The sequence below is a fragment of the Panthera pardus genome, unplaced genomic scaffold, assembly GCF_024362965.1.
Source record: "Panthera pardus isolate Hobbes unplaced genomic scaffold, ASM2436296v1 HiC_scaffold_8, whole genome shotgun sequence".
Classification (NCBI taxonomy): Eukaryota; Metazoa; Chordata; class Mammalia; order Carnivora; family Felidae; genus Panthera; species Panthera pardus.
This window is the reverse complement of record NW_026527013.1, coordinates 31,147,561-31,174,264: the sequence shown is the minus strand read 5'-3', so window position 1 is coordinate 31,174,264 and position 26,704 is coordinate 31,147,561. Positions and strand designations below refer to the sequence as shown.

At 41.7% G+C, this 26,704-nt stretch overlaps 1 protein-coding gene and 2 non-coding genes across 3 annotated transcripts in view; 1 reads left to right on the top strand and 2 right to left on the bottom strand.

The window, feature by feature from the left end:
• The window catches only part of SYNPR (synaptoporin), a 311,982-nt gene that overhangs the window by 32,639 nt on the left and 252,639 nt on the right, over window positions 1-26,704 (bottom strand). The window contains exon 4 of the mRNA XM_019469833.2: window positions 14,134-14,332. Within this exon, the coding sequence (XP_019325378.1) occupies window positions 14,134-14,332 (199 nt within the window). The remainder of the gene's footprint in view (window positions 1-14,133; window positions 14,333-26,704) is intronic.
• Window positions 4,626-4,688, top strand: LOC128775786 (small nucleolar RNA Z39). Its single transcript, XR_008420758.1, has one exon. It is a non-coding gene; the product is annotated as a small nucleolar RNA Z39 (small nucleolar RNA).
• Window positions 10,415-10,578, bottom strand: LOC128775811 (U1 spliceosomal RNA). Its single transcript, XR_008420783.1, has one exon. It is a non-coding gene; the product is annotated as a U1 spliceosomal RNA (small nuclear RNA).

Here is a 26,704-nt window from a genome sequence, read left to right as displayed (position 1 = left end):
TTGGCAAATATCAGGTGCCTTAAATGCTAAATAGTCATTATAAAGCCACATAAATATTTTAGATTCATCATCCACAGCAGGGAAAGCAGAGCCCTGATTCTAGGAGGGAAAAGAAAAAAAAAGCCTTGACATTCAACTAATGGCTTCACTAACTGATGCACCCACCTGGGAGGCTGAAATTTGGTCCGTCTCAGAAGTGAATGTTCTTTGCAAAACAGAGTTAAATCTATCTCAACTTCAGTGGAGGCATCCTGTCCCCAAGCCAGCCATTGTTTTGATGTAAATGAAGACAAGAAAATTCACAGCACTACCCACATGTTCCTTTCACACAGCCTCTGCCCTGAACCAGACTGACATGCAATAATGGGAAGACAGGGGCATGAGGAGGCTGATTCACGTCAGCCTTTCTTGGTGGACTCAGACAAACTGGACGATAATGGAGCTTTCTGGAACAGGCTGTGTGACTTTGGGCAAGTGACAACTTCCCTGGGCCCCCATTGGTAAGATGGAGGACAAAAGGAGTAACGATTTCGAAGCAGCTCACAGCACTCATGTTTATACCTGCAGTTTTACATCCTTGAAGACTGATGGAATTCAGGGGTTCCCAGCATTGATTTTTACTTCGGGGGTGGGAGAGATGGCATACAAAAATCAGCCCCTCAACAGTCCTGACGCCCTTGTTTAATAGGCTCCCTAAAGTGTGGTAAAACCCCACAGAGTATCTATGAGGCTGGCAGCCACATAGAATGAATGAATGGGCCAGTCCGAGCTAATTCCCAGTTTGTCCCTCTCCAGGACGGTTTTGCATTAACCGCTGTGGTGTCCTATTGACTGGAACATGATCCAGCTGTTAGCCCGGGTCTTTAAGTTACTGAGTGCTCTGGGAACCCTCTGAAAACCCCCTTTGCCCAAGGTAAGTATTCCCAGCAACTGCACAAGAGACTCACTGATGTTATTTAGAAGTTGCAATTAATAGCGAGATTTTTTTCCCCCTGATGGATCAGTGTTCCCCCTAATTGCCAAGCCATAATTCTTTGCTGGTTCCCCAAAGGTTCGTTTTATTTGGAGTATTTTTAAAGCACACACAAAACCCAGAAGAATAGTTGTTCCTTTGTTTTAATGTTGCTGCTAAGCTTAAAAAAAAAAAAAAAAAATCCTCCTCCCTCCTTTAATCCCTTCAGGAAATGCCTCATTCTCAATACTTATTAAAAATGGGGAAGCAGTCCTAGGTGGCTTCTGGAGGTCGAAGTTCATAAAGTGAATATGCATAACGGCAGCAGAATATCAAGTTTTCATAATTACACCTTTTCCTGCATACATTTCCTGCAGTGAAATCGGCTTTGATTTGGTCTGATTTAATATAGTCTTTCTAATTTAAATCTATCCCTTCACTTCTACTTTGCTGTTGTTCAACTTTAGATGGGAAAAATGGGTTCCTATTTCCCACTTTCACACACCAATAAGGATTCTGTATTTCTAAACAAGAGTGATGAGATAGCATTTAATTTCTGACCTCTGTCCCTAATTCCAGAGCTTTGGGGAAGGAAAGTATTTCTGTTTTGGAGAGATAAACTATGAAATGAGAGGGCAAAAGAGGATGGAGAGACGCAGGCTTAGGCAACTGTGTCTAGCATAATGCCTTACTCAAAGTCAGCAGGTATCAGTCTTTGTTGCAAGAACAATGCTTAAGATAGGAGAGGAGGCTCTGAATAATCTTGTAGCAAAAGACATAGTTAAGAGCACATACAAAAAAAGCCCCATAGTTAGAAGTGGAATTTTGATGAAACCTAAGTCCTGTTAGAGCAATTTGGTTCAATAGGTAGAAAAAAATCAGAGAAGGACATTGAGTTGAACTATAGCTTACCTGTTGCTTGCTTTGCTATCCTGGGACACAGGGTTGCATGAGGAACTCTCAGATAGATGTATGATTGGTCTAAATGGAAAGTCAAATGCATGTGGGGACTGAAGTTCTAGTTCAAGAGCCATGGACACCCCAACTGGAGCTTTTGGGAATTCTCATATTTCTCTTGGAGGAGACATTTGTTATGTGCAGCTAGTGCTGACCTCAGTTCCTGGCACAAAGGAGGAATTCGACAAATGTGTGAAGGGTTATAACAGACACTATTCTTGAGGTCTAGCATGAAAGGTCATTCATTTCCCTTTTTTTTTTTTTTTTTAGAAATAGAGCATGTGAGTAGGGGAGAGGGATGGGGGGCGGGAGAGAGAGATAGAGATAGAGAGAGAGAGAGAGAGAGAGAGAGAGAGAGAGAGAATCCCAAGCAGGCCCCACACTCAGCATGGAGCCTGACACAGGGCTTGATTCTGCAACCCTGGGACTGGGATCATGCCAAATCAAGAGCCAAATCAAGAGTCAGATGCTCAACTGACTGAGTCACACAGGCACCCCATTTCACTTTTTTTTTTTTTAATTTTTTAATGTTTATTTATTTTTGACAGTGAGAGAGAGACAGGGCATGAGCAGGGGAGGGTCAGAGACAGAGGAAGACACAGAATCCGAAACAGGCTCCAGGCTCTGAGCTGTCAGCACAGAGCCTGATGCGGGACTCGAACCCACAGACTGTGAGATCATGACCCGAGCTGAAGTCAGACGTTCAACCGACTGAGCCACCCAGGTGTCCCCCCTTTTCACTTTTTTTTTAAAATTTTTTTTTTTTAACGTTTATTTATTTTTGAGACAGAGACAGAGCATGAACAGGGGAGGGTCAGAGAGAGAGGGAGACACAGAATCGGAAGCAGGCTCCAGGCTCTGAGCCATCATCCCAGAGCCTGACGCGGGGCTCAAACTCACGGACCGTGAGATCGTGACCTGAGCCGAAGTCGGACGCTCAACCGACTGAGCCACCCAGGCGCCCCCCATTTCACTTTTAATACCGATGTTAGGGAACTATAGCTGTGTTAGAAATAGTCTTTGCCCTTCAGATGTTTAACAATGAATCGGGGAATCAGATAAAACCACGTCTAACTAAAATACAAGGTAGTAATGGTTTTCATACACAAAACCTTTTTCACACAGAGCCGTGGAGGTCTGAAAAGCAGGAATTCATAGATCTTTAGGAATATGAAAGGTGTGGAAGGTGAAGGTAGATTTGAAAGGTAAAGGAATATTTCATGGAACACACGGCATTGGAGAGGAGTCTTTGGTGATGAGTCTAACTTTGATAGGCTGAGATGGGAGAGGTGAGGAGAAAGACCATTCCTAGTGGCAGACAGAGGTGCAGTAACTATCTTGGGGGAATGATAAGGGCTCCAGTTTGGCTAAAACAAGTGATTAGGGATTGGAAGGAGACAGCTCTGAAAAGTAGGTGAAGGGGTCACGGCTTTGGAGGCCTTGAATGCTGGAGTGAGGAGCCAGTCTTCATTTCCACAAACTACAGATGTTTGAAATGATGGCTAGAAAAACAGAAGACAGGAGGTAGGAGACCCCTTCATTAAGAATCTACATATGGGGGTGTCTGGGTGGCTCAGTTGACTGAATAGCCGACTCTCGGTTTCAGCTCAGGTAACGATCCTGGGGTCATGGGATGGAGCTCCACATGGGGCTCTGTGCTGAGCGTGGACCCTGCTGAAGATTTGCTCTCTCTCCCTCTGCCCCTTCTCTGCTAGCATGCGTGTGTCTGTGCTCTGTCTCTCTCAAAAAAAGTCTCCATACCTAGAACCTAATATGAATCAACTCTGACCTTTCTGCAGCCCCTTCCTGAGCCCATTCCCCGTAACTGTGCTGATCTCTAAGGCATGCGGGGTTCATAAAGCCCAGAATGGGCTCCCCCAGAGTTGGATCTTCTAAACAGGGACATTAATCCCATGTTGTTTGCTGTTGGTTTTTTCAATCCTTCATCAACAATTGACACAAGTGGGGGAAAAAGAGCCAAGGCAAGTTGCGGGAAACAGCTTACTTGGGGGTTTGAAAAGAGCCACCAGATTTATGCAGAGGCGCTCAGGAGGTTGCTGGGCAGCCGACAGGGCCGGCAAGACTCTTACTGATCTTGCGGTTCCCCAAGCAGCCGCTGGCTTGCCACATACGGAACGTCAGCCATTGGAGAAACCCCAGGATGAAACCTGTAAGCCATTCCATTATTTTAAGAACTCATGTCATGGAATTTCTGTATTTTAGTTTCCTTCTTCTGTTTGTGGCCTGAGGAGTAATTAATGACCTGAAACTTCACTACTGAGCCTCCATGAGAAAGGATGCCTGCCAAAGGAGGAGTCCAGAGACGGGGCTAAGCTTATGCTGCCATGCAGATTAATGCCTGTCTTGGGGATTTCTCCTTGGTAATTAAAGCCCCAGCTTCTGCCTACTTAAATATGGCTTGAATTGACTTCTGATGTCCCCTTAGTATCTCAAGTTTCAAAGCCAGTGTGTCAGTGGCAGCATCCTCAGGGCAGTTTTGCGTTATTGTTTTCCTCTCTGGGAAGAAAATTCTCTTTGCTGATCTCTTTGGGAGATCTTTTCTCCAACAGCCATACGATTGCAGGGTCTAGGGTAGAGTTAAGGGTTGGAATCCCAATTTTCACTCAGTTCAGAGGTAATTTGTTAAAGGACACGCTTTTCACAGATTTAAAGAAATTTCTGCTTTAAAATCCAGTAAGAAAATTTCTGGTTTTTTTTGCATATGATGAAGCAAATCAGTATGAATAAAGTCATGATACTGTAAACGCTTTCGGATGTGTAAAAAAAAAAAAAAGAAAATTTCTGGGTTTTTATCCCAAAGAAATGATTTAAAACGTGTTAAGATTGGAGCACAAGGCTGATTATTCTAGCCTTGCTTGTGAGAGAGAAAAATTCAAAGTCTAACAATAAGAGATTGGTTAAACAATTCACATTATCTCTATAAAATGAAATATTATATAGCCATCCAAATGGAAGAAACTAGAGTAGTTTATAATAATGAATATAAAAGTCTGTATTTCATGCTACTGCAGTCCCCATATGTCTTGCACACAGAGTGGGTGCTTCAGAAGCTGATAGACATTTTTGGATTTTCATTTTCCTATTTCCAAGAGCAACACGGGTGGCAGTAAGCACCGTGGTAAAACGCCAGACATCTCAGCCTGCTTTTCTCTAGCTCAACTGCAATTTTCCTAAGTTATTTTTCCACTGTAATAATTTGTTTTTAGCCTTGTAACTTCTAGGTTGCCAAAATCGACCTATTTTTCTGCCCATAAGTTTGGCTAGCCAATTGGCTAGTGAATCCACCTGGCCACCAATAAAACTCATTACAATTCAGGCTTAGTTGTTTATTCCTTGAGACAGCCAATGAATCATTCAAAGGTTTCTTAGACGTTTCGGAACCACATGGAGGCAGATTCAAAGTGATAGGTCTCAGATAGGTAGGTAGTAGGTAGTGAAGATGAAATCACAGCTGGGCCAGCCTCTCAGGTATTTTCAATACCCACCCCCGCCAAGGGATCCAAGCTAGTTTTTATCTGGCGTTACTTCCTTTGTGTTCCCAGGGCAAATTTTGAAGCATTTCCTTGCGTGGCTCTGCGGCTTTGATTAGGGTCCTACTAATAAGCAATGGAAATGAAGATGCCCAGCAGGGAGAAGGAGCTCAGAGGGTTGCAAAAAAATAAAAATAAAAATTCAAGCTCTGGACTTTGTGCCAATTATTTGAAAGTTTAATGAACCGTGGGTGTTGGTGCAAGGCATCCTTAAATGGCTGAGAGCCCCAGTGAATCCAAAGCTGCGTCTCTTTGTGAGTGTCTGCTTGTTCTGGAATCCAAGAAATAAACTTAGGAAATAGTAGGGATATTTTTGCCTTTGTGGGGGTGGAGTGGGGTGGGCAAGATTTCACCACTTTCAAAAAATGATAGGAGGAGGGTGAAAGTCTGAACCTCATTTCTCAGCTGGATGCCCCCAAACAATCAAATTTCCTCAAGTTTCTTCCTGTTACACAATGGGGCTCTTCACACTCTCCTGCTATTTTCAGACTTGCCAGCTGAGAAGGGATTCAAGCTCCAGTTCTCTGGAGCCTGGTTAGTTTAATGGGGTTCTGTTCTTTCTCCCCTTTTCCCTGAATTATGAGATCTGAGTGCCAGGCTGGGGGTAGGAGAGCCAAGAGAGGGGGAAGCGAGTGATGTAAAGGCCAGACAGTGTGAAACCCCACCTTAGAATTGACTGCATTTGTCTGTAACGAGAGCAGCTTATGCTTTGGAGGCACAAAGAATAAGAAACAATGTAAAATAGGGTTTGGTGTTAACAGTGCAACAGGAAGACTTCCAAAGCATTTGTGAAAGATGAGAAAGTCAGTGGGTTTGTTTTGCAGCTGATCAACCCATTGAGATTTAATAAACACCAGGGTAGATAATAATATAAGGCTGATGAAAACGATGGCTCGCATTAATGAGCACCTGCCGTTCTTGTAAGAGCTTCACGTGTCCTAACTCATTTAATCTGACCAACAATTTAAGAGGTTAGGAATCGCCGTTACCTCTATTTCACAGGTGAAGAAACAGAAACATGGAGGGGTTCTAGAACTTGTCCAGAGTTACACAGATGACTGCTGGTACCAAGATTGGGGCCCAGGCAGTCTGGGTATGGAACCTCAATTCGTAACCACTGGCCCCTTACTATCTTCTGTGAGAGATCAAGGCTACTAAGAGTAAAGCAAATAGCTTGAGGCCAGGACCTATGTGTCTCTGGTGCCCAGCTCAGGGCCTGGGAACTACAAGAGCTTAAGCAGCCAAGATCATTACTCTTGAATCCAAGAAAGAGCTTTGTCTTGGAATCAAAAAGGAAATACCACATCAACTTTAGTTTGAGTGAAACACAAAACTAAAAGCCAACAGTGTCTGAGGGTACTAGAAGGAGAAACGAACAGAGGATGAATTATTTTTAAAAATTGCGTATAGCTGTTAATTGAATTGGAAATATCTTTGCCCGCTTCCTTCCCAAGTTTCTACCACTTTGGGAGTCCCACGAAATGACTTGTACTCCGGAGTTTAAACTCATGCCCTGAGCTACGTGGAAACATTCAAACTGGCTTAAATTTCATACTTAGAGATGGAGTCAGGACGAGTATAAAAGCTCTTGAAGTCTTCTGGGAGAAATACAAGAGTTAATTTCCAGGTTAACATCTAAAATTGGTTAAAGAATTGGATATGGCACCATTTTCCTCTGTAGTTTGGCAGCTAGATCAGAAAGCAGAGCTTTGAAGATAAAGGTTCTAACACTGAGACGTGTGTGTGAGTTTGTGTATGTGTTGGTGGTAGCTACAAGAGGAAACACAAGACAGGGTAAGAGTAGCCAACAGCCAAGGGTGAGTGAGGTCCTTAGATCACAAGAAATGAGCACAGCGAGAAGTAGATTCAGATAAAAATGAAGCAAGTTTTGAGCAGAGGTCAGAAAGACCTGAATTGCCTCTGGGGCAAGAAACCTGGGGGCAAGTCTCTTACACTTCTTCAGCCTCAGTTTCTGCATCTCAAAAATGGGAATTTAAATATCAAACTTGAAAGGTTACTTTAAAGATTTAAAGAGAAGGTCCCTAGGGTGATTTAGTGGGTTAAGCACCCGACTTTGTCAGCTCACGATCTCCTGCTTTTCAGCTTGGAGCCTGCTTCAGATCCTCTGTCCACACCACCCTCCCCCGCTCACGTTCTCTCTCTCTCTTTCAAAATAAATAAATAAAAGCATTTATGAAAGTTTTAAAGAGAAGACGTGAAAAGAGCTTGTATAGTACTCGGTGCCCAGCAGGTACTCAACAGCTGCTGATTGTTGCTAGAAGTTGGGGTTTGTCAACCCGAGCACTCTTGACATCTTCAGCCCGATATTTCTTGGTTGTGGTGTGGTGTCCTGTGCACTACAGAAAGCTCACCAGCATCCCAGGCCTCTACCCCTGGATTCCCCCCCAGTAGTGACCATCAGAACTGTCTCCTGAGGCTGCCAAATGTGCCCCCCTCCTGCCCGCCAGCTGAAAACCACTATTCCATTTGAGAAAGAGGGAACGATCTCTCTTGGGTGCGGTAGGCCATGGAGTAGACAAATTTCCCATTTCATATTGCTTTAAAGGGAAGAAAGAAACACGCAGGAAAGACACATTTGGGGCTTTGCCACGTCTCCCCCAGGTCCCCGCTTTTCTAACTGAATGATGAGTTCTCTGAGATGAAAGGAAATCTGACAAAAACAGTTGGAGTTCGGACAGACGTGCTAAACTACCCTCTGAATCCCCGGCCCCGACCCTGGATAAGAAGAGGTGGGGGCCACTCACTGCCTTTATGAAGGCTATTGGACCACGTTTAACAAGCTAATTGGAGAGACATGGCACCAAATACAGTGGGAATTAACCTTCGTTTAAATTAAGGAGTTGCTAATCATAAGAAGCTAGAAAAGAGCTGAGACTATAAAATCTGATAAAATGTGGAGATGGTGTGCTGGGAACATTCTAAATGGATTACTTTATTTCCCTTCCTCTGTGGTACAATTCTGGAAAAATATATTTGTTGATGCAAAACGTGTAGTAGTTTGGATAAAGGTTCATTTAAGGTTAAGTCCATACCCTTTCGCAACGTCTACACTTCTTGTCTCAAAGGGTGGGGAGGAAACACACACACACACACACACACACACACACACACACACACACACCCAGAGGCTGGAGTGTCAGATTCTGGCAAGTGTGCCTCTGACTAACAAGATACATACTTTGTGGGCTTCAAATAATGTTATTCTTTTTAGCATCAAATACAGTGTACCTGGGGCAGAACTTCAAACACAGTCTCTACGCATCCTCTCACCAAGTACGAAATGCTCTGGAGTTGTCTTGAATATCAGCCCAGCCCACTTGGGGAGGGTGCGCCCTGGCCTGTGGACCTCAGAGGTACACCTGCTGTCAGTTACCAAAGCAGGTCAGTTCTAGGAGACTCATAATTATTCAATAATTTCCACCAGACTGGATGCTCTAAATTCACCCCTAAATGCATGTTGCTTGGCCTGTGGAAGAACTTATGATCTATTAAAAGAAAATACACAGAAATGAAGTGGAATTGACAAGTTGAGAAAAGACAGAGCAGGGAGAGATGGGGGAGGGAGAGAGGTTTCTCAGCTCGGAGGCTGCAGTTCTGATTTCCATCTTGGATTACAGCTAAGAAAGATGTAGTTGGGAGGAACCAGCATTGGAGACTCCAAGCATCAGCTCTTTGCCTGCCTTGTTTGGTCCTCTCTTACCGATGGCCTTAGCCCACACTTGAAAACAGGGAGCCTTATTTTGTTTTGGGGGTTAAAAATCCACCTTCTAGTTGTCTAATGGAGTGGGGTCACAGGAACAGAAAGGTTAACTGGGTGGGTCAACCTAGCAATTGTGGTCTTAGAAGAAGTCCTGAGTCAAGCTCCATCCTTGGGGGAATTGGAGAGAGGAGAGAGTGTGGGGTAGAGGCACTAAGCAAAGAAGAATTGAGAAGGCTGCTAGCAATTAAAGGAAGCTGCCTACAATTTTTATTTATTGGGCTAAGGTCCTACCAGTAGTGGGTGGGAGAATGATTAAAATTAATGGCAATAGGGGCACCTGGGTGGCTCAATAGGTTAAACATCTAACTTCGGCTCAGGTCACGACCTCGATGTTCATGAGTTCGAGCCCTGCGCCGGGCTCTGTGCTGACAGCTCAGAGCCTGGAGCCTGCTTCTGATTCTGTGTCTCCCTCTCTCTCTGCCCCTCCCCGGGTTGTGCTCTGTCTCTCTCTCTCTCTCTCTCTCTCTCTCAAAAATAAAAAAAAAAATTTAAAAAATTATTGGCAATAATAGTGTGGCCATTAGATGCCATTAATTTATCACTTACTGTATGCCTTTCCCTGTGCAAAGTGCCTTGTAGGCATTAACTCCTCCTTTCTTTTCAGCAGCCCTGTGGCATGTGTTATCATTAGCTTCTTTCTACCAGTGAAGTAAGGCTTCCAACTATTAAATACTAGGTCATACAGGGGGGTTAAAATCCACGACTCTGGTGCTTGGCCATTACCCATAAGATCACTGGGCTGAGTCTCAGTCCTTCTTCTGCCATTAACTTCTCTGACAACAGGCAAGGTTTCTAATCTCCCAGGGACACATTTTCCAAGGCCTGGTGCTCACTAAAGAGGTGGTAAATTGAATCTGTAGAATGGGGCTGATTCTAATTCCTCTACTTCTCTCTCAGGGTTGTTCTGAGGCTAGATGAGAAAATATTTGGAAGGCATTGAACATAAAACAAATGTGAGCCATGACACCACTCTGTGCCTGCAATGGGTAAACACTGCTGGTCCCATAAACTGCCTTCGGTCAACATTTATGGGTAAAGCAGAGCTTAAATAATGCAGCTTTTTCGTTTTCCACAAAATCTTACGGTGGATATTGATTCTCCTAAATTCCTAGAGTAGTTACTTTATTTATTTATTTATTTATTTATTTATTTATTTATTTATTTATTTATTACCAGGGGAAAGCGCGAACGCAGTCCCCCACTACCACAAATTATACAGTCGAGTTTCCCACATTTGGGGAAATCGCAGGGGTCAGCACATCCGGAGTGCAATGGATAAGCCTCGCCCTGGGAAAACCACCTTCGTGATCATGCTATCTCCCCTGCCAGGTAAGTATAGAGTAGTTACTTTAAACCAAACCTCTTGTCACAAGGATTCACCAAAATGGGGGCAGTGTTTGTTATGTACTCATTCTTAGAGCATTTTGACAGCCCTGTAAGATTTTTTTTTTAATCTACTTTACATTAATATGAAAAAAACCCCAAAGCCTCACAGTGTGACTATTTGACATGAGATCTGAAAATGGCTCAGAATATCCTGACACAGAAATCCAGGCAGAAGATTGGCTTTAAAACTGTACTCTAAGGAACGTGACAAAATGATCTAACCAGATATGACATTTCAATTCACAACCACGCCACCATTCAGGTGGCCCTTTCTGCTTTCTGAGAACTGTAATTTATTCATCTGTACAAGAAGGCATGCACTGTAGTGACGTCCACTGGCTGGTTGATTCTTCTGGCCCGACTTTCTTGCTATTGCGTCATTCAGCATCATTAACAATTATGTTACTTCTGAAGGCATTCATATTTTCAGTTTTACTTAAAGGTGTACCATCCCGTCAAACATATTCAGTAGAAAGAGATACTTTAAAAAAAAAAAAAAACAGCCATTGGTAAGCATGGCCCCAGTCTGTCTGAAATTTCTCACAACTGCTTGCAAATGTATAGGAATCAGTCCTGGGAATCTCTGATTTATAATACCTACTGATCCTGGACACTTTTAAAGCTTGTTTTCTATCATTGACATCTTCCATGTGCAACAGAGATAAACAGCAGCACAAACAGAACCTTCTAGTTATTCTAGCATCAGAGATTTATAGCAGTCATTCCAGGACTCCAAATAGATTTCAAAGGCAAATAAAAAGCCATGATGGCATCAAATGAATAGAAAAGTCCAGGGGTTGTAGGGTCTGGTTTCTCTGTATCCAGGGTAAGACAGTCTAGGAGTGGTCCAGGTGTATCAACCAATTGGTGTTACCTGCCCCCACCCCTCTAACTTCATAGCATAATGCCTGTCAGGACTTTGGACCCTCTTGCACGGTGGTTATGAATTTGGACCCTGGAGTTGGAAACCTGGGTTCAAACTCTCTATGCTTTATTAGGGATGTGACCTGGGAGAGCCAGGTACCTCTCCGAGCCTCCCTTTCCTCTCTACATGTGAATAATAACATAAACTAGGGCTGTTGTGACTATTAGCTTCACACTTAGTAGAAATTCAATCAATACCAGTAGACATTATTGTTCTTATTACCAACATCAGTACCAATCTCATCACTCTCCTATACACTGATCTTATCTATGCTTGATGTATAACATCATGTCCTAGAGGACTATAGAGCAAGATGGGAAATTGTTGTAGATGTGAGCTAGCTTAAAATGATACCTGACTTCTTTAAACTGCTTGAATTAGTTCACATCACTGTAATATGGTAGCTTTGTTGTTTCATAGGAAAAGATTGATTTGGAGAACGAATAAATGAAGGAAATAATGTGTGTTTTCCTAAAAACAAAGTGACAACAAAAAAAGAATAGATGGTAACAAGATCTGAGATGACCAAGTAATGATCAGTAGCCATCTTTCTGAATAAACAGGATGGACTGAAAACGAGTACCATCATTGTTAACATAGCATTTGAAAGTTTTCTTAGGTTTGAACCACCTTCTTGAGACCTTGCTCACGGTGTGGATTTTCTGTCCTCTGCCAACTCACAATTAGAGGTGGGTAGAATAGCCCACTCTTTCTCCCCCAGTTGTGGCCTCCTCATGGTGGGGTCAGAATTGAAATGGCTTGGGGCGCCTGGGTGGCTCAGTCGGTTGAGTGTCCGACTTCAGCTCAGGTCACGATCTCGCGGTCCGTGAGTTCGAGCCCCACGTGGGGCTCTGGGCTGATGGCTCAGGGCCTGGAGCCTGCTTCCGGTTCTGTGTCTCCCTCTCTCTCTGCCCCTCCCCCGTTCATACTCTGTCTCTCTCTGTCTCAAAAATAAATAAACGTTAAAAAAAAAAAATTAAAAAAAAAAAAGTAATAAAAGAGTTCCTCTTTAGCAGTTGCAAATTTTACATGTGATTTTTGTTTGGTATGGATTTGTGTTTCCATTGTACTTCCATCACAAAATTATACCCTAATACAATATTTTTTTATATTGGAAAGCATTTTATCAATCACCCTATTATATGTATGAATATATACGTTTGTAAGTTGAAATAACTTTTACCCATGACCCTAATGTTTTAAGTGTCAAAAATTTATTTTGGGTTGGGTGATATTATTAGTAAATATTTTTAATGCACAATTGTTCCAAACAATATAAATGTATTATACATTTTAATAATTATTAAATTTAAAAAGTAAACATTTTATTAGAAATGTGTGGGGCTTTTTCTTCAATTAGTTTATATATTTTTGTGGGGGGACAAATATTACTTATTTCTAGAATGGGCTATGATTCAGCCTAAATTCTCTTCCCATTTTTCATTCTATAGATGTGCTGAGAAAGCTTGCTTGCATAAATGAGTAGATGAGAACAGATGGAGTTTTGTTATGGCAATGCCATTAATTTCTTTGAATTCCTTCTGAGTTCTATGTCCTGATCACATCGTGATCTGTCATCAGAAATTGTTTTTTAATGGTCCATCAGCTGATGAGTCGATTAGGACTTTTCAATATTATTGAAATAAAGAAATTGTTAACCTCCTTATATGCAAAAGAGTGCATTACTCAGGCATTAGAATCACTTGCTTTCAACGCCAACAACGTCAATATTTCAAATGGTCCCTTTTTAATTAGCACCTGAATGGTTTTGCCTCCTAGCAATGTATTGTGTGGTGATACCTGGGATGGAAAGGAAGGATGTTTTTCTTTTGTAAAATGTGAATAGGTAATTAAGAAAGAAGACAGCCGGGTATTTTCACTTGTAGAACATTCTCATCAATTTTAGGCAAATGTACATGTGAAGGTTGAGAAGTTGAAAATTTATTTCCTTAACCATTATCCCGGCCACTGTGCCCCTCCAAGAGTTGTTGTGCTCCTATATGTGTGTATGTGTGTCCCCATGTGGGTATTCTGGGCTGTACTCGTTTCACCCATGTGAGTCCTTGGATCAGTGTATAAGGAAAAAGAAAGTGGGAGGAGGATTGGTGGTGGAAAGAGACAGAGATTAGGAGAGACTGGTGTGTGTGGGGTATTCAGGGATGGACACTTCTATGCCCAGTCTATCCTATACTAACAAAACAGTGCATTTCAGATAAGCACAAGTCACACTGTCTGAATAACCAGTGAGAAAAACGGTTGACTGGCTCCATAATGCTGGAATTATAAATAAATCTACAGCAAGCCTCACTTGTCTTCCCTTGATCTCATGAGATTTCCAACCATTTATTTCAGAGGTTTCCAGTAAGTCTTGTGATACCTTTCCAGTTCAGGGGCACAAAGGAATGGCAGACATCATGCTTCTGTCTCAGATCCAAGAGGTGTGGATGAAAAGGAATGTGATTTAAAAAAAAAAAAAAAAAAAACTCGCCCCGAGGGCTTGCATAACTCCAAAGCCCTTCAAGGCACAGGAAAGAAATCAGAGGGGACAGAGACAAGTTATATCAAGAAATAAGCCACTTACAATGAGCGGGCCCCGGTTGTTCTCCCGGTACTTGTTCTGGAAGAAAATGTAAACGACGGTGGCAGCCAGGGAGTAGAGGAAGGCGAAGACAGCAACTGTGACGAAGAACTCGGCGGAAGATGAGGAGTCACCAGTCAATGCCAGCTTCTGCTGCTCCTTCCCTTCGCAGGTGGGCACTTCAAACGTCACCTGGTGTAACCTAAAGTGCCAGATGAAGGAGACTCTTTACAATGCAATGGAGACCAAGTGAGGGGCTGGGTGTCTACATGTTCTAAAGCAAAGCAGGGGTGATTGGGGAGTTTTAGGGCATGCTTCTGGGAGAAGTTCATTAAAGAAACTGAGGTTACCACTGGAAACATGGAAGAAATGTCACAGGAAAACATCATTCCACTGGGTTTCCCAGTAGCTAGTCACTCTAGACAGAGGGGAGGAGGGGAGGGAAAGGGAACCTGAAATGACGATAAATTACACTATATGACATCCTCCTGCTCAAATTCCCCAGTGCTTTCTCATTGTGCTCGGACTCAATCCCTAACTCCTTAATAACACCCAGTAGGTCTTACATCAGGTCCTTATGGCACAGTCCTGACTTGTGGTCATTTCACTGTTCCCTTTTCCTCACTCTGTCCCCTGACATTTTCCATAGCTGGCTCCTTCTTGGTATTCCTGTGTCTGCTCAAAGGTCATCTTCTGGGAGAGCCTTTTTCTGACCATTAAGCTAAAACAGTTCCTTTCCTGTAGACATTTTCTATCCCGTTGCCCTGGTTAACGTCATTCATAGCACTCATCACTAGCCACACTGTTTTGGTGATGTATTTAATTCCTTGTTTTCTTCTGTCTTCACTGCCCCTTCCATGGTGATGGAATCTTGATTTTCTTCTTCTTTGTATATCTTGAATGACTGACACTTGTTAGGCATTCAGTATATAGGACTTGGATAAATGAATGAACATTCTTGATTCTGTAAGATGACGGATCGATACTAATTTGATTGAACTTTTAGAACTTCTATTTTAGAGAGTAAGTTCTATTAGGAAAGCATTCAGGCTCAGTGTATTACCTAATAGAGAAAAATAAGGTTTGGGGGTTAATACTTTCTGCTCAATAAATGACACGTAAGGAAGTATGTTATAGCCAGTACAGTAGCTCATGTTGTCAACTAGGTGGTAAACTGTAATTTAATATAGGAGCCAAAATTGTGCTTCATAAGAAATGACTAAATTATTCTTTGAGTATTAGGGAGGCATTTGAAAATAGCCATAGCAACGATATCAACAAAGTGCCACTTGGGAAATTATCTACGAAAGTAACAATAATGATAAAGCCATCGGTGAACCTGGTAATTGCCCAATTTATGCATAGAAAGTATTTTTTTTTAACTAAGCAAAACTTGATGCCTTTAAAACAGATTTGTCGTGTACATTCTCTTATACTTTAGATAATACTATAATGATAAAATAGTAATGACAATAGCAAACTAACATTGGAACATTTCTTATGGCCCAGATAATTGTGTTTTATGCTCGTTGTTTAATTGAATGCCCAATGGCAACCCTATGATGTAGGCACTTTATTGCCCCCTCCCCCTTTACAGAATAAGAAGTGGGCTTAGAAAGATTAAGTAGTTCATCCTAAACCACAAGGCTGGTAAATTGGGCAGGGATTTAAATCTGTGCCTGACTCCAGAGCTTGACGCTCATGGGCCACTGGCATCGCATTCACTAGAGGCCTTGCTACAAACATACATTCCAGGGCCTTGTGCTGGATCTAGTGAACCAGAATCTCTAGGGACGTGGCTCTGTTGACAGCTAATGCAGGGACGTGCAGTATCCCTCAGCTTTTTATTTCTCAGAAACCCAGTCTTTTCTACTATTGCCTGACTTGAGAAAGAGCTGTTTACACCATCTACTTGATCCTGCTTGTATTTACTGAGGCTCCTCCTGCTTCTCACCCACCAGAGAGGTGTTCTGCTTTGTAGCCCAATTCAGTAAAAGAGAAGCATTCGTCATGGTCACATTGTGCAGTTCCTTTCCTCCCCTTGCCAGAGATATTAAAACATTTCTCCATGGTTTGGTCTGTGGGAAGGCTGAAAAATGAAATCGACTTAAAAGGTAATCGTGCCAATGATTCTCAAATAGGTGATTTTCAGGTAATGCATACCTTTCTCTCATGATTTCATAATAGGTCATTATTCAACAAATTTTTAGCGAGTGGCCAGTAGTTCACACAATGGCTAGATGCTGTGGTAGAGTGAGAAACGTAGGATGGCCCCTGCCCGTGTTGAACTTCAAGTTTAGAGAGAAAATACAGGTTTCCTGAGAGGAGCCCGAGGCTAGCCTTGGGGGGGGGGGGTCAATGTAAAATACCCTATGGAAGTGACTTTTAAGCTGCAGCCTGAAAAATGGGTAGAAATGATCCATATAGAAAGTTAAGAATGAAAACACCATGAAATATGACTATACATCCACCAGGGTGGCTATAATAATAATAATAAAAAAAACCCCAGTAAGATTGGAATAGCAAGTGTTGGCAAGATTGGGTAAGAATAACAAGATAAGGCTGGCATAACAAATTCTAATTAGACAGAATTGGAACTTTCATCTATTGCTGGTGGAAATGTAAAATGGTGCAGCTACTTTGAAAAAACAGTCTGGCAGTTTTTCAAACGGTTAAACATAGAGTTAGCATATGATCCAGCAATTCCACTTCTAGACGCATACCCAAGAGAAACGGTAACATTTGTCTGCACAAAAACTTGTACAAGAATGTTCACAGCAGCACTATTCATAATAGCCCAAAACTGAAAACAACAAACAACACAAATGTCTATCGATTGATGAATGGATAAATAAAATGTGGCATATCGATGCAATGGAATATTATCTATCAATAAGGAATGGAGTGCTGAGCGAACCTTGAAAGCATTCTGCTAAGTGGAAAAAGTCAGTCACAAAGGACCACACATTGTATGACTCCATTCGTATGAAATGTTCAGAAAAGGCCAATCTATGGAAACAAAGAGTGGGCTGGCATTTGCCCAGGGCCGGGGGGACGATGGGGGAATCCAAAATGATGGCTAAGTGTTACAGGATTTCTTTTTTCTTTTTTTTTTTTAAGGTTTTATTCACTTTTTAGAGACAGAGACAGAGCATGAGTGGGGGAGGGGCAGAGAGAGAGGGAGACACAGAATCCGAAGCGGGCTCCAGGCTCCGAGCTGTCAGCACAGAGCTTGATGCGGGGCTCAAACCCATGAACTGTGAGATCATGACCTGAGCCGAAGTCAGACGCTCAACCAACTGAGCCACCCAGGCGCCCCTGGATTTCTTTTTTGGGTGACAAAAATGTTGTGGAATTGACTGTGATGATGGACGTGGTGATGTGAATATACTTAAAACCATAAAGTTGTACATTGTTAAGTGAATGAATTGTATAGTATGTGACTTACATTTCAGTAAAGCTGTTAAAACATAGGCTGCAAAGAGCATGCACCAAGACCCTGCATAGGCCAGGAACACAGCATATGGGGAGAGATGAAATATGTCTTGGAAAACTGGAACATGGCAGGAAAAGGAAATGAGTGGTTTCAGATGAGATGGAGAAGTCCTCAGGGGCCCTCACTGTGGGGTATTGTGGGCCAGGTTATAGTTTTGGGTCTTTATCTTAAGTCAAAGATTGGAAAGATTTTCCTATAATGAACTACATGTAAAACAAAAATAGCAGGCAGGGCTATGTCACCTGCTGCAACGATTCAGAGGTACGCACACTTGCTTTCCAGATGCCAGGATTAGCGGTGCTTCTGATACACCAGTTCCCTCAGCTGACGTGCACAGACTGGGTCTGCAATGTTGGTGTGCGGTGGGGGTGGCAGGCAGCGGGAGAAGAAAAGAATTGGGTGTTGGATTTTTTTCCCTGTGCAATCAGCTGAATATCATTTCCCCTATCGCTAACTTATTACGTTGATTTACAGTAAATGTTAATTGTGGTTATCTGTACAAGGCACAGGCACTCAAAAATCACTAACAAATCTGCTGCACTTATTAACGCCAGTGATTTATAGCTTGGTATTTGGCCCACCAGTCACACTGGGGTGAAATCAAGGGAAAGAGGGGAAAAGGAAGTGCATTCTAAGCTAATGCCTCGTCCGTGGAAGGGAGTAGGGATCACTTATAAAGAACAAGCACGTCAGCTCAAAATAGTCTGAGCATAATAATTCATAGGACTGAACATTTTTAATGCTATACGATTGGTATATATTGCTAAACACACATATTTTAACAGAGAGGGTCTTTTAAGCATCAGATAGATATACATGCGTAAATATGTATGTTTTATTCTGGAGGAAGAGAGTTTATAGTCAGCAAGTGTTCAGCAGCTGTAATAATTTTGGAAGCAAGTATCATTCATTTAGAACCTAAACAAGGGAAGAACTGTTCTGTATAGCCAGAGTGTGTCAGTTGACAGAACCTGGAAGCCAAGGGGACCACCTCTGATCCCATGATGAACTCGTCATGAAGCAACTGCTGAGCCTGCAAAAGGGACCAAATCCAACTGTGTTGATTTCAAATGTATAATTCCCTTCAGGGTGGGCCTCAGTCAAAGGGTAATTGAATTTCGTTGGGTCTTACTGCATTGTGTCTACCAAAGAAAAGCGTCCATGGTAGAGTAGATTTTTAAAAAATTTTTTACCAACGCATAAACAACACGTAAATATCTCACTGCTGCTTCACTTACACGAAAGGGGCTGCTAGGCACCCACAGCTTTTAGTTCTGTTTGTGGGGCCTGAAAAAATATTAAGCAAGTTGGCACTGCTTTATTAATGAAAATATTTACAATAGCAACCACTGACATGTTTCAGCCTCCAGGCATTGTGCTAGCTTCTTTACTGACATGATTCTCATCTAATGCTCATAACGCCTGTCTTAGGTAGGTGCTATTACTATGACCGTTATACACAGATGAGGAAACTGAGGCTTGGAGTGTGCAGTGAGCTTGCCTGAAGTCATGTAGCTAGTGGAGGGCAGGGACGAGGCTTGAATGCAAGCAGATTAGGTGGAGCCTACACTAATAACTACTGTACGTTCCTGCCCCTCTTTCTCAGAAGTTACGGCATCCTTAGATTTCCAGCTGAATGTCTACAAAAATGACCAAGCCATCTTGGAGTGTCTGCGTGGCTCAGCTGGTTGTGTGTCCAAGTCTTGATTTCAGCTCAGGTCATGATCACATGGTCGTGGGACTGAGCTCCGTGTAAGGCTCTGTGCAAACAGCTTGGCGTTCTCTCTCCCACACATTCTCTGTGTCTCCCTCTTTCTGCCCCTCCCTCACTCATGCTCTCTCTCTTCCTCTCTCAAAAATAAACATTAAAAAAACAAGGTTCCCATGAACAAGTTTTCATCTAGGTCATTCTAACATTTGCTTCCAAAGCAAGCAGAGGGCAAATGAACTTGAATGCCTCGTGCACTGAAATTGTGATCATTGTAGGACCTGTGGTTCTTTACACAAAGTGAGGTATTCAGTACAGGAAGACACAGATTCATGTGTATGCAGCACTGTACCATTAGGGGCATCTGGTAATAAGAGTTTGAAATTATTGACATTATCTTTCACCTGCTGCAGAAGAAAAGAGGACTAATGCCCCTAACAATGTATCTGGGGGGTGGCTCAGGGAGGGACAGGAATGACATGTCCCAATGGTGGCAGTCCCCCAGGAGCAAATGTGGGAAGCATCAAGGGTGTTGGGGAGCAAACTGCTGTTACAGAATTTCTCATCCCCAGAATTAAAGTTGCCAAGGGACAATCAGATGGCAACTGGCAAATTGTGGTGCTAAGCATGTTTCTCTTTACTTGATCATTTTCCACAGCCCCGGTTTCAATATCCTTTTATCAGCTGATAGAGACTTTAATCCTCTTGCTCCTTCTTTTTCTCTCTTCCCAGTATAAAATATTGGCATTTGTCTGGTTTTAGATTGACTTTTCTTTCACTAGCCATATGTGTATGCATAATAAATGCGTTTGTGTGTGCTCGTATACACTCACACACACCTCTGCTTGCTTAGCCTAGATGATTCACAGCATAAATCACTACAAAATCCTGAGAGTTTAGCAACACGTTCACACACTAGATCTCCTTTTTTTCTCTCCAGCAACCTTCTCCATTCTATAGATGAGGAAGTTGGAGCTCAGTCATCTTGAAAGAATCATCAAAGATCACCCAGTTGGCATAGAGAAGGAGCAAACTTGGAAACCAGCTCTGAGGTGTTTTTTTTTTCTTATGATGCAAATTCCACCTCTAAGTTTTCCAAACTACTGAATTCTCCATTATGCTCAAGTCCTTCAATCCTTCAAAAGGGATGGGTTGAGCCCCATGGGCCAGTCATTGGAGAAGCCAAGCAATGAGTTGTGAGGCACTGGAGTTGAGATTTTCTAGGAGGATGAAAAGGACAAGTCCCTCTGTCTTCCATGTCCCTGGTTTTCTTACTGTACCTGGAGCAGGGCAGGGGACAATGCTATATGGGATAATGACGATTCTACCACTACTACTGCCACTGCTGGATGCCAATCACCAATGACACTTATTGCCAGGCCAGGCACTATGCCAAATGCCTTCACATCTTATCTCATTTGGACCTTCAAATCTGATGAAGTGGGTACTATTTCTCTTCTGTTAGTGGTGAGGAAAGTGAGGGGAAGAGAGGTTAAGTGACTTGTTGATGTAAGGGCCTGAAAACAGAGACTATCTGACCTCAAAGCTTTTATTCTTAAGCTCCTATGTGAAACAAATACAGTGCTATTATTTTTTCTTTATCCCTCACCTGTCTACTGACTTCTTGGACAACTGCTCGATTTTCTGATTGCCTTCCTATGGGTGGCTTTCCCTTTTGTCGCTTTCAGTTGTTTTTCAACAGATGAGTGGTCATGGGATGAACGTATGGAGGCTGTGGCCTTTCGTTCCACTGCTCCCCTGGCTCATGGGTGATTTCAAACTGGTTCTAAAGACTTGCATATTGATTAGAGCAAGGTTTTCCCTTATGCCACCAGCTCATTATGAGGCATGTTTCTATGCTATGGTCAAAATCTGGGGAGAATGACCTCTCAGGGCTGCAGGTATAGGATCTGTTTGGGGTGGAAAGGGCAGAAGATGGGGACAAGGTGGGGACTCAGAACAGTCTTGGGAAATATGCCAGTTGCAGTGAGAACTCAGAGAAGGCTCCAGTACTTGGACTTAGGTTGCTACAGTTGGAAACTTCAGCTTGAAGTTGACATCCTCAGCTTGCCAAGGAGAAGGGACGGAGTTTGTCCGAGACTCAGGACATACTGACCGGAAGTATCAGTATATGCAGGATGCCTCTGCTGACTAAAAGGGTCATTACCAGACTCTATCCAACATCAAAGCAAGCAGAAATATAAAACAATCTAGTTCACAAACATCCTAGGAGTGCCTCAGGGATTCTAATGATGCTGTTTGTTCCCAGGAAGGTCGGTGGACCTGTACTCCCGTCTGCTAGAACTAAGAGATCTCCAGCTTCCTTATCTTCAGGTAAATGGCATTTTTTGCCAGCCAGAATCATTTTTGAGACATTTTTGTCCTAACTTTAGTTGAATCAAAATCAGCTTCATCTCTTGTAACAACAGCATATATTCACTAAAAGTGTTTTCTTAAAAGACAAAAACAAAGTGAAAGACAAAATGCTGTACTTCGGCTCTTAAACACAATAAGGGCATTTCTCCTTGATGTGATTATGTATCAAATGTATTAAAGTTTATTGTCTCCATAGGAAGAACTTTCTTTTTTTTTTTCAAACTTTTTAAAAAGTTTATTTATTTTTGAGAGAGAGAGAGAGAGAGAGAGAGAGGGAGAGGGAGAGAATCTCAGGCTCCAGGCTCTGAGCTGTCAGCACAGAGCCCTATGTGGGGCTGGGGCTCTGGACCGCATGATCATGACCTGAGCCAAAGTCAGAGGCTTAGCTGACTGAGCCACCCAGGTGCCCCGATAGGAGGAACTTTCCATTACGTTCTGTGCTCTCCACTTTACCATTAGAGAAGGTAATTTTTTGAAGAACAGTAATAATACATCCTGAACACAGGGAACTGAGTTAGACACTGGAAAATGCTATCAAGGTTACTGCAAACAGTGCTCTCTTCTGCACAATTTCTTGTGCTTGCACCCATGAGGACATGGCTGGAAAGTGACCGTCCCACCCCCCCCCCCCCCCAACCAGTTTGTGGCTTTCATGTCTACTGGCCAAAAAGATACTTATCCGATTTACTGTAAATGATTATGTTAAGAAGGATCTTTTCAAATTTCATCCCCCTCCCCGCAAGTTTGTGTTTATACAAACATTTCAAAATAAAAAGACTACAAGGTGATTAAGAAGAAATGGACTGGTGGAGGTCACGGCATGTCCTACAGTGGAACCAAGAGAAGGAAACTCTATAAAACCCATTAAAATGGCTTGCAAAGAGGCACTGCCATACTCATGAAGCTATGATTTATTAATTTTAGTTTCTGCAAATAGAATTTGAGTCATAGAGGACTCAGACTGACTCTACATTGTCAAATTAAAATAGATAATGAGGTCATTATCTGTATATTGCAGAGAAAATCCTTTTTTCCTATCTTGTTTGCCTTCCTTGAACTGTGGTACTGTACTCAAGTGAATTATGAAACAAAAATAGTTCCACAGTTTTCTTTCTTAAACTTAAATGTCCACATAACTGTCTATCTATCCATTTTATTTGGTTGGTATAGAAATGTTTTATGAAAAAACAATGTAAAAGATTTGACTAAAAGAGAATTATAACATTAATAAACACAAGGTAGCATGGGTGAGGGCAGCAGAAATCTGTCTGATTTTACTTTTTGTTTAAATATAGGTCAAATGGATTTGATTAATTCAGTCAAAATATGCTATTTAAAAAATTCAGTCAATATAGAAATGTTAATAGGAAAATGTAAGCTCCTTTATAATTCCATCCTCAGTATTAACAACTTACAATAATGAAAATCAAACAGGGTTTTTAACTTGCTGTTTATTTAATAGTATGGTTAATACATGTGTTTTCTTTAAAGGAAGATCTACCTTATTTTTAACAGTCATAGAATATATGCATAGGATAGATGAATTACAGGGCCAGAATTTTCTGTATAGTTACGTTGTGCACTTTCACAATAATTTTTTAAAGGGTCCCCCACTGGTGGACATTTTGATTGTCTCCAATCTTTCTCTGTTAAAACAATGCCTTGAACATGTTTTTTTTTTTTTTTTTTTTTTTTTTGTGATCTTTGTATGATAACTTTCTTTGCATAAATTTCTACAAGCAGAAGTTCTGGGTAAATGAGTAGATTAGTCAGGGTTCTCTAGAGAAACAGAACTAATAAAGATATATATTTTAAGGAATATAAGGAATTTATTTTAAAGGATTGGCTCATATGATTGTGGGTCCTGGCAAGTCTGAAATGCATAGTGCAAGCTGGTAGGCAAAGGATTCAGGCAAGAGTTGATGTTACAGTCTTGAGTCCAAAGCCAAGAAAACCAGAGTTTCTGCATTGCAGTCTGAAGATAGAATGCCGTCTTTTATAGGAAACTTCAGTCTTTGCTTATAAAAACCCTCAACTAATTGGATGGAGTGACTCACGCCCTGGAGAAGACTGCTTTATTTACTTAAAGTCAACTGCTTGTAAATGTCAATCACATCTAAAAAAAAAAAAATTTATAGAAACATCTAGCCTAGTGTTTGGTAAAAACCTGATCACTATAGTCTAGCCCAGTAAATACGTAAAATTAACCATCACAAGGGGTATGGATGGATTATTTCTAGGGTCTTTGGTAGGAATTGCCAAAAGGCCCTGCTGAAAGGTTGTAGGAATTTGCACTCCCATAAAGAGTGTACTGAGGTTGTCCCATTTGCTTATTGTTTTTCTCTTTTAAAAAGGCTTTTATTGGGGTGCCTGGGTGGCTCAGTCAGTTGAGTGTCCAACTTTTGGTTTCGGCTCAGGTCAATATCTCACGGTTCATGGGTTCAAGCCCTGCATTGGGCTCTGAGCTGACAGTTTAGGATTCTATAATCTTTTTTTTTTTTTTTAATGTTTATTTATTTTTGAGAGAGAGAGACAGAGCGTGAACAGGGGTAGGGGCAGACAGAGATGGAGACATAGAATCCGAAGCAGGCTCCAGGCTCTGAGCTGTCAGCACAGAGCCTGATGTGGGGCTCTAACTCACAAACCATGAGATCATGATCTGAGCCGAAGTCAGACACTTAACTGACTGAGCCACCCAGGCACCCCGACAGTGTAGGATTCTAAAAGCTGTCTGCTTAGGATTCTCTGTCTCTGTGTCTCTGCCCCTCCCCTACTTGTGCTCATGCTCTCTCTCTGGCAAAATAAATAACTAAAATTAAAAAAATAAAAATAAGAAAAGTTTTTATTATAGAAAATATCAAATCTACATAAAGTAGAGACTATCATACTATCACCTCCATGTTTCTGTTCCCTGTGATAAACCATCCCCAACTCATGGCCAATCTTTTTTTATCTCAACTACTACCCGGTGCCTCCCACCATCACCTCTTTCCCACCAGTGGATCATTTGGAAATGAATACCAGACATCATATAACTCCATATTCTGTAAATATTCAGTATGTACGTTTAAAAGATCAGAATTCTTAAAAATACAACTACAACACTATTAAATTCAAACCTCAATTCTTGGGGTGCCTGGGTGGCTTGGTCGGTTAAGTGTCTGACTTTGACTCAGGTCATGATCTCGCTGTTTGTGGGTTTGGGCCTGCATCAGGCTCCGTGTTGACAGCTCAGAGCCTGGAGCCTGCCTCTTTTTTCCCCTCCCTTGCTCATACTCTGTCTCTCTCAAAAATAAATAAATGTTTTTTAAAAAGTTAACAAAATAGTTAATTGTTTATATCATCAATCATCTGCCCAGTGTTCACATTTTCTTTACTGTCTCAGATGTTTTTAAGTGGGTTTATTTGAATCAGGACCCAGAAAAGTTAGTTCATTGCATTTGGTTGATATATCCCTCTGATCTCTTTCAACCTAGACTCTACCTCCCTCTTTTTTTCCCTTTGCAATATGTGCAGCATGAATATGCAGAAGGAATCTGGCCCTGTAGAGCCCCCTCACTTCTGTTAAGCATCAGATTCAACGATAAGACTGATACTCCTATATGGTTTGCACCTGTTTCAGGTGGGCGATGAGAGGAGATAGAGAGGCATGTGAATAAGAGCAGTGACTCCCAGCATTTTAGAGTTTTTGGATCAGTACAACTTCCAGGAGAAATTTGGTACCTACCAGAGAGTTATCAATTTTTTATTTAGCCAGATGAGGTGAGGACATTCAAAACAAAAATTATAATTAAGAAAAGTAATTATTATTTAATATCATCAAAATTTCATAAAGCAAAAGATATATGGATACCCCAAAAGCAGAAGGGGAAACTTTTAGGATGAGAGCCAGTCATTTCAAATGGAAGAGCTCCCAGAGTCTAGAGCCTGCAGAATAGAATCTGGGAACTATTAAAAGTGAGAGAACAGATTCTGGGGCCTATCTGTGCACCAATTTTTTTGTGTGTGATCTTAAGTAAAGACTGTTCTCTGGGTCTCAATGTTCTCAAGTTTAAAATGAGGGGCTGATTGAAGGGTTCTTAGGAAGTCTACAGATGAATTTCAGGGGTTCATGATGAACTTCAGATAGCTTCATAATCATAAAAAATCACTTATATGGGTCATGTTTCATAACTTTATCAGATTCTTAATAGGTCTCCTAATTCCAAAAGGGTTAAGATTTACTAATCTTGATTTTGGTGACTTAGTGCTCTAAGTAGAAATAACAGCTGGGTTCTAAAGATTTTATTCAGGCTATTTCATGGGTCTACATTTTGTCCAATGGATGGTTCTTCACCCTACCCATTATTTACCTCATCTACTCTTATACCTGGGGACAACATGCAGAATATTTGACAACTTGTCCATTCAATGACCTACAGCCCTAGCATACCTTCTTCTATTTGTCTCCATTGGGACCCAATGGAGCACCACCTTTCTACTTGTTTTTCCTCCAACTGGAAGGCAAGATAAAGTAACTCCACCAAGCACCAGCTATGTGATCTTAGACAAATCTTGTAGCAGTTTTGAGCCTCAGCTTTCTCACTGCCTACTTCTCATAGGGGTTTTGTGAGGCTCAACTAAGATTGAAACATTGAATGAAAACATTGTGTTTATTTTAGTTGGCATGTATTTGGCAACTACTGTCACTATTCTTAGGTTTGCCAAGAGTTTCCAAAGTTCAAAATTCAAGGTGTAGGCCTAATTACTAAAGTGGACCTTAAAAATCCAAAACGCTTTCAAAAAGTAGACTTCAAAGACCTGGAAACACGGCGTGTTCTATTACTATTTTGCTTTGTCAAAAAGCACCCTATCAAGCACTATTTGGTCATCTGTTGTTGCTTGCTGTCATTTCATTCTGCACATAATAGCTGGCCTCGTTGAATGTTCAGGATAGGGAACCTGGCAGAACCCTGGGTGGGCAGGAAATTCAATATATCTGCCAGATTATAACA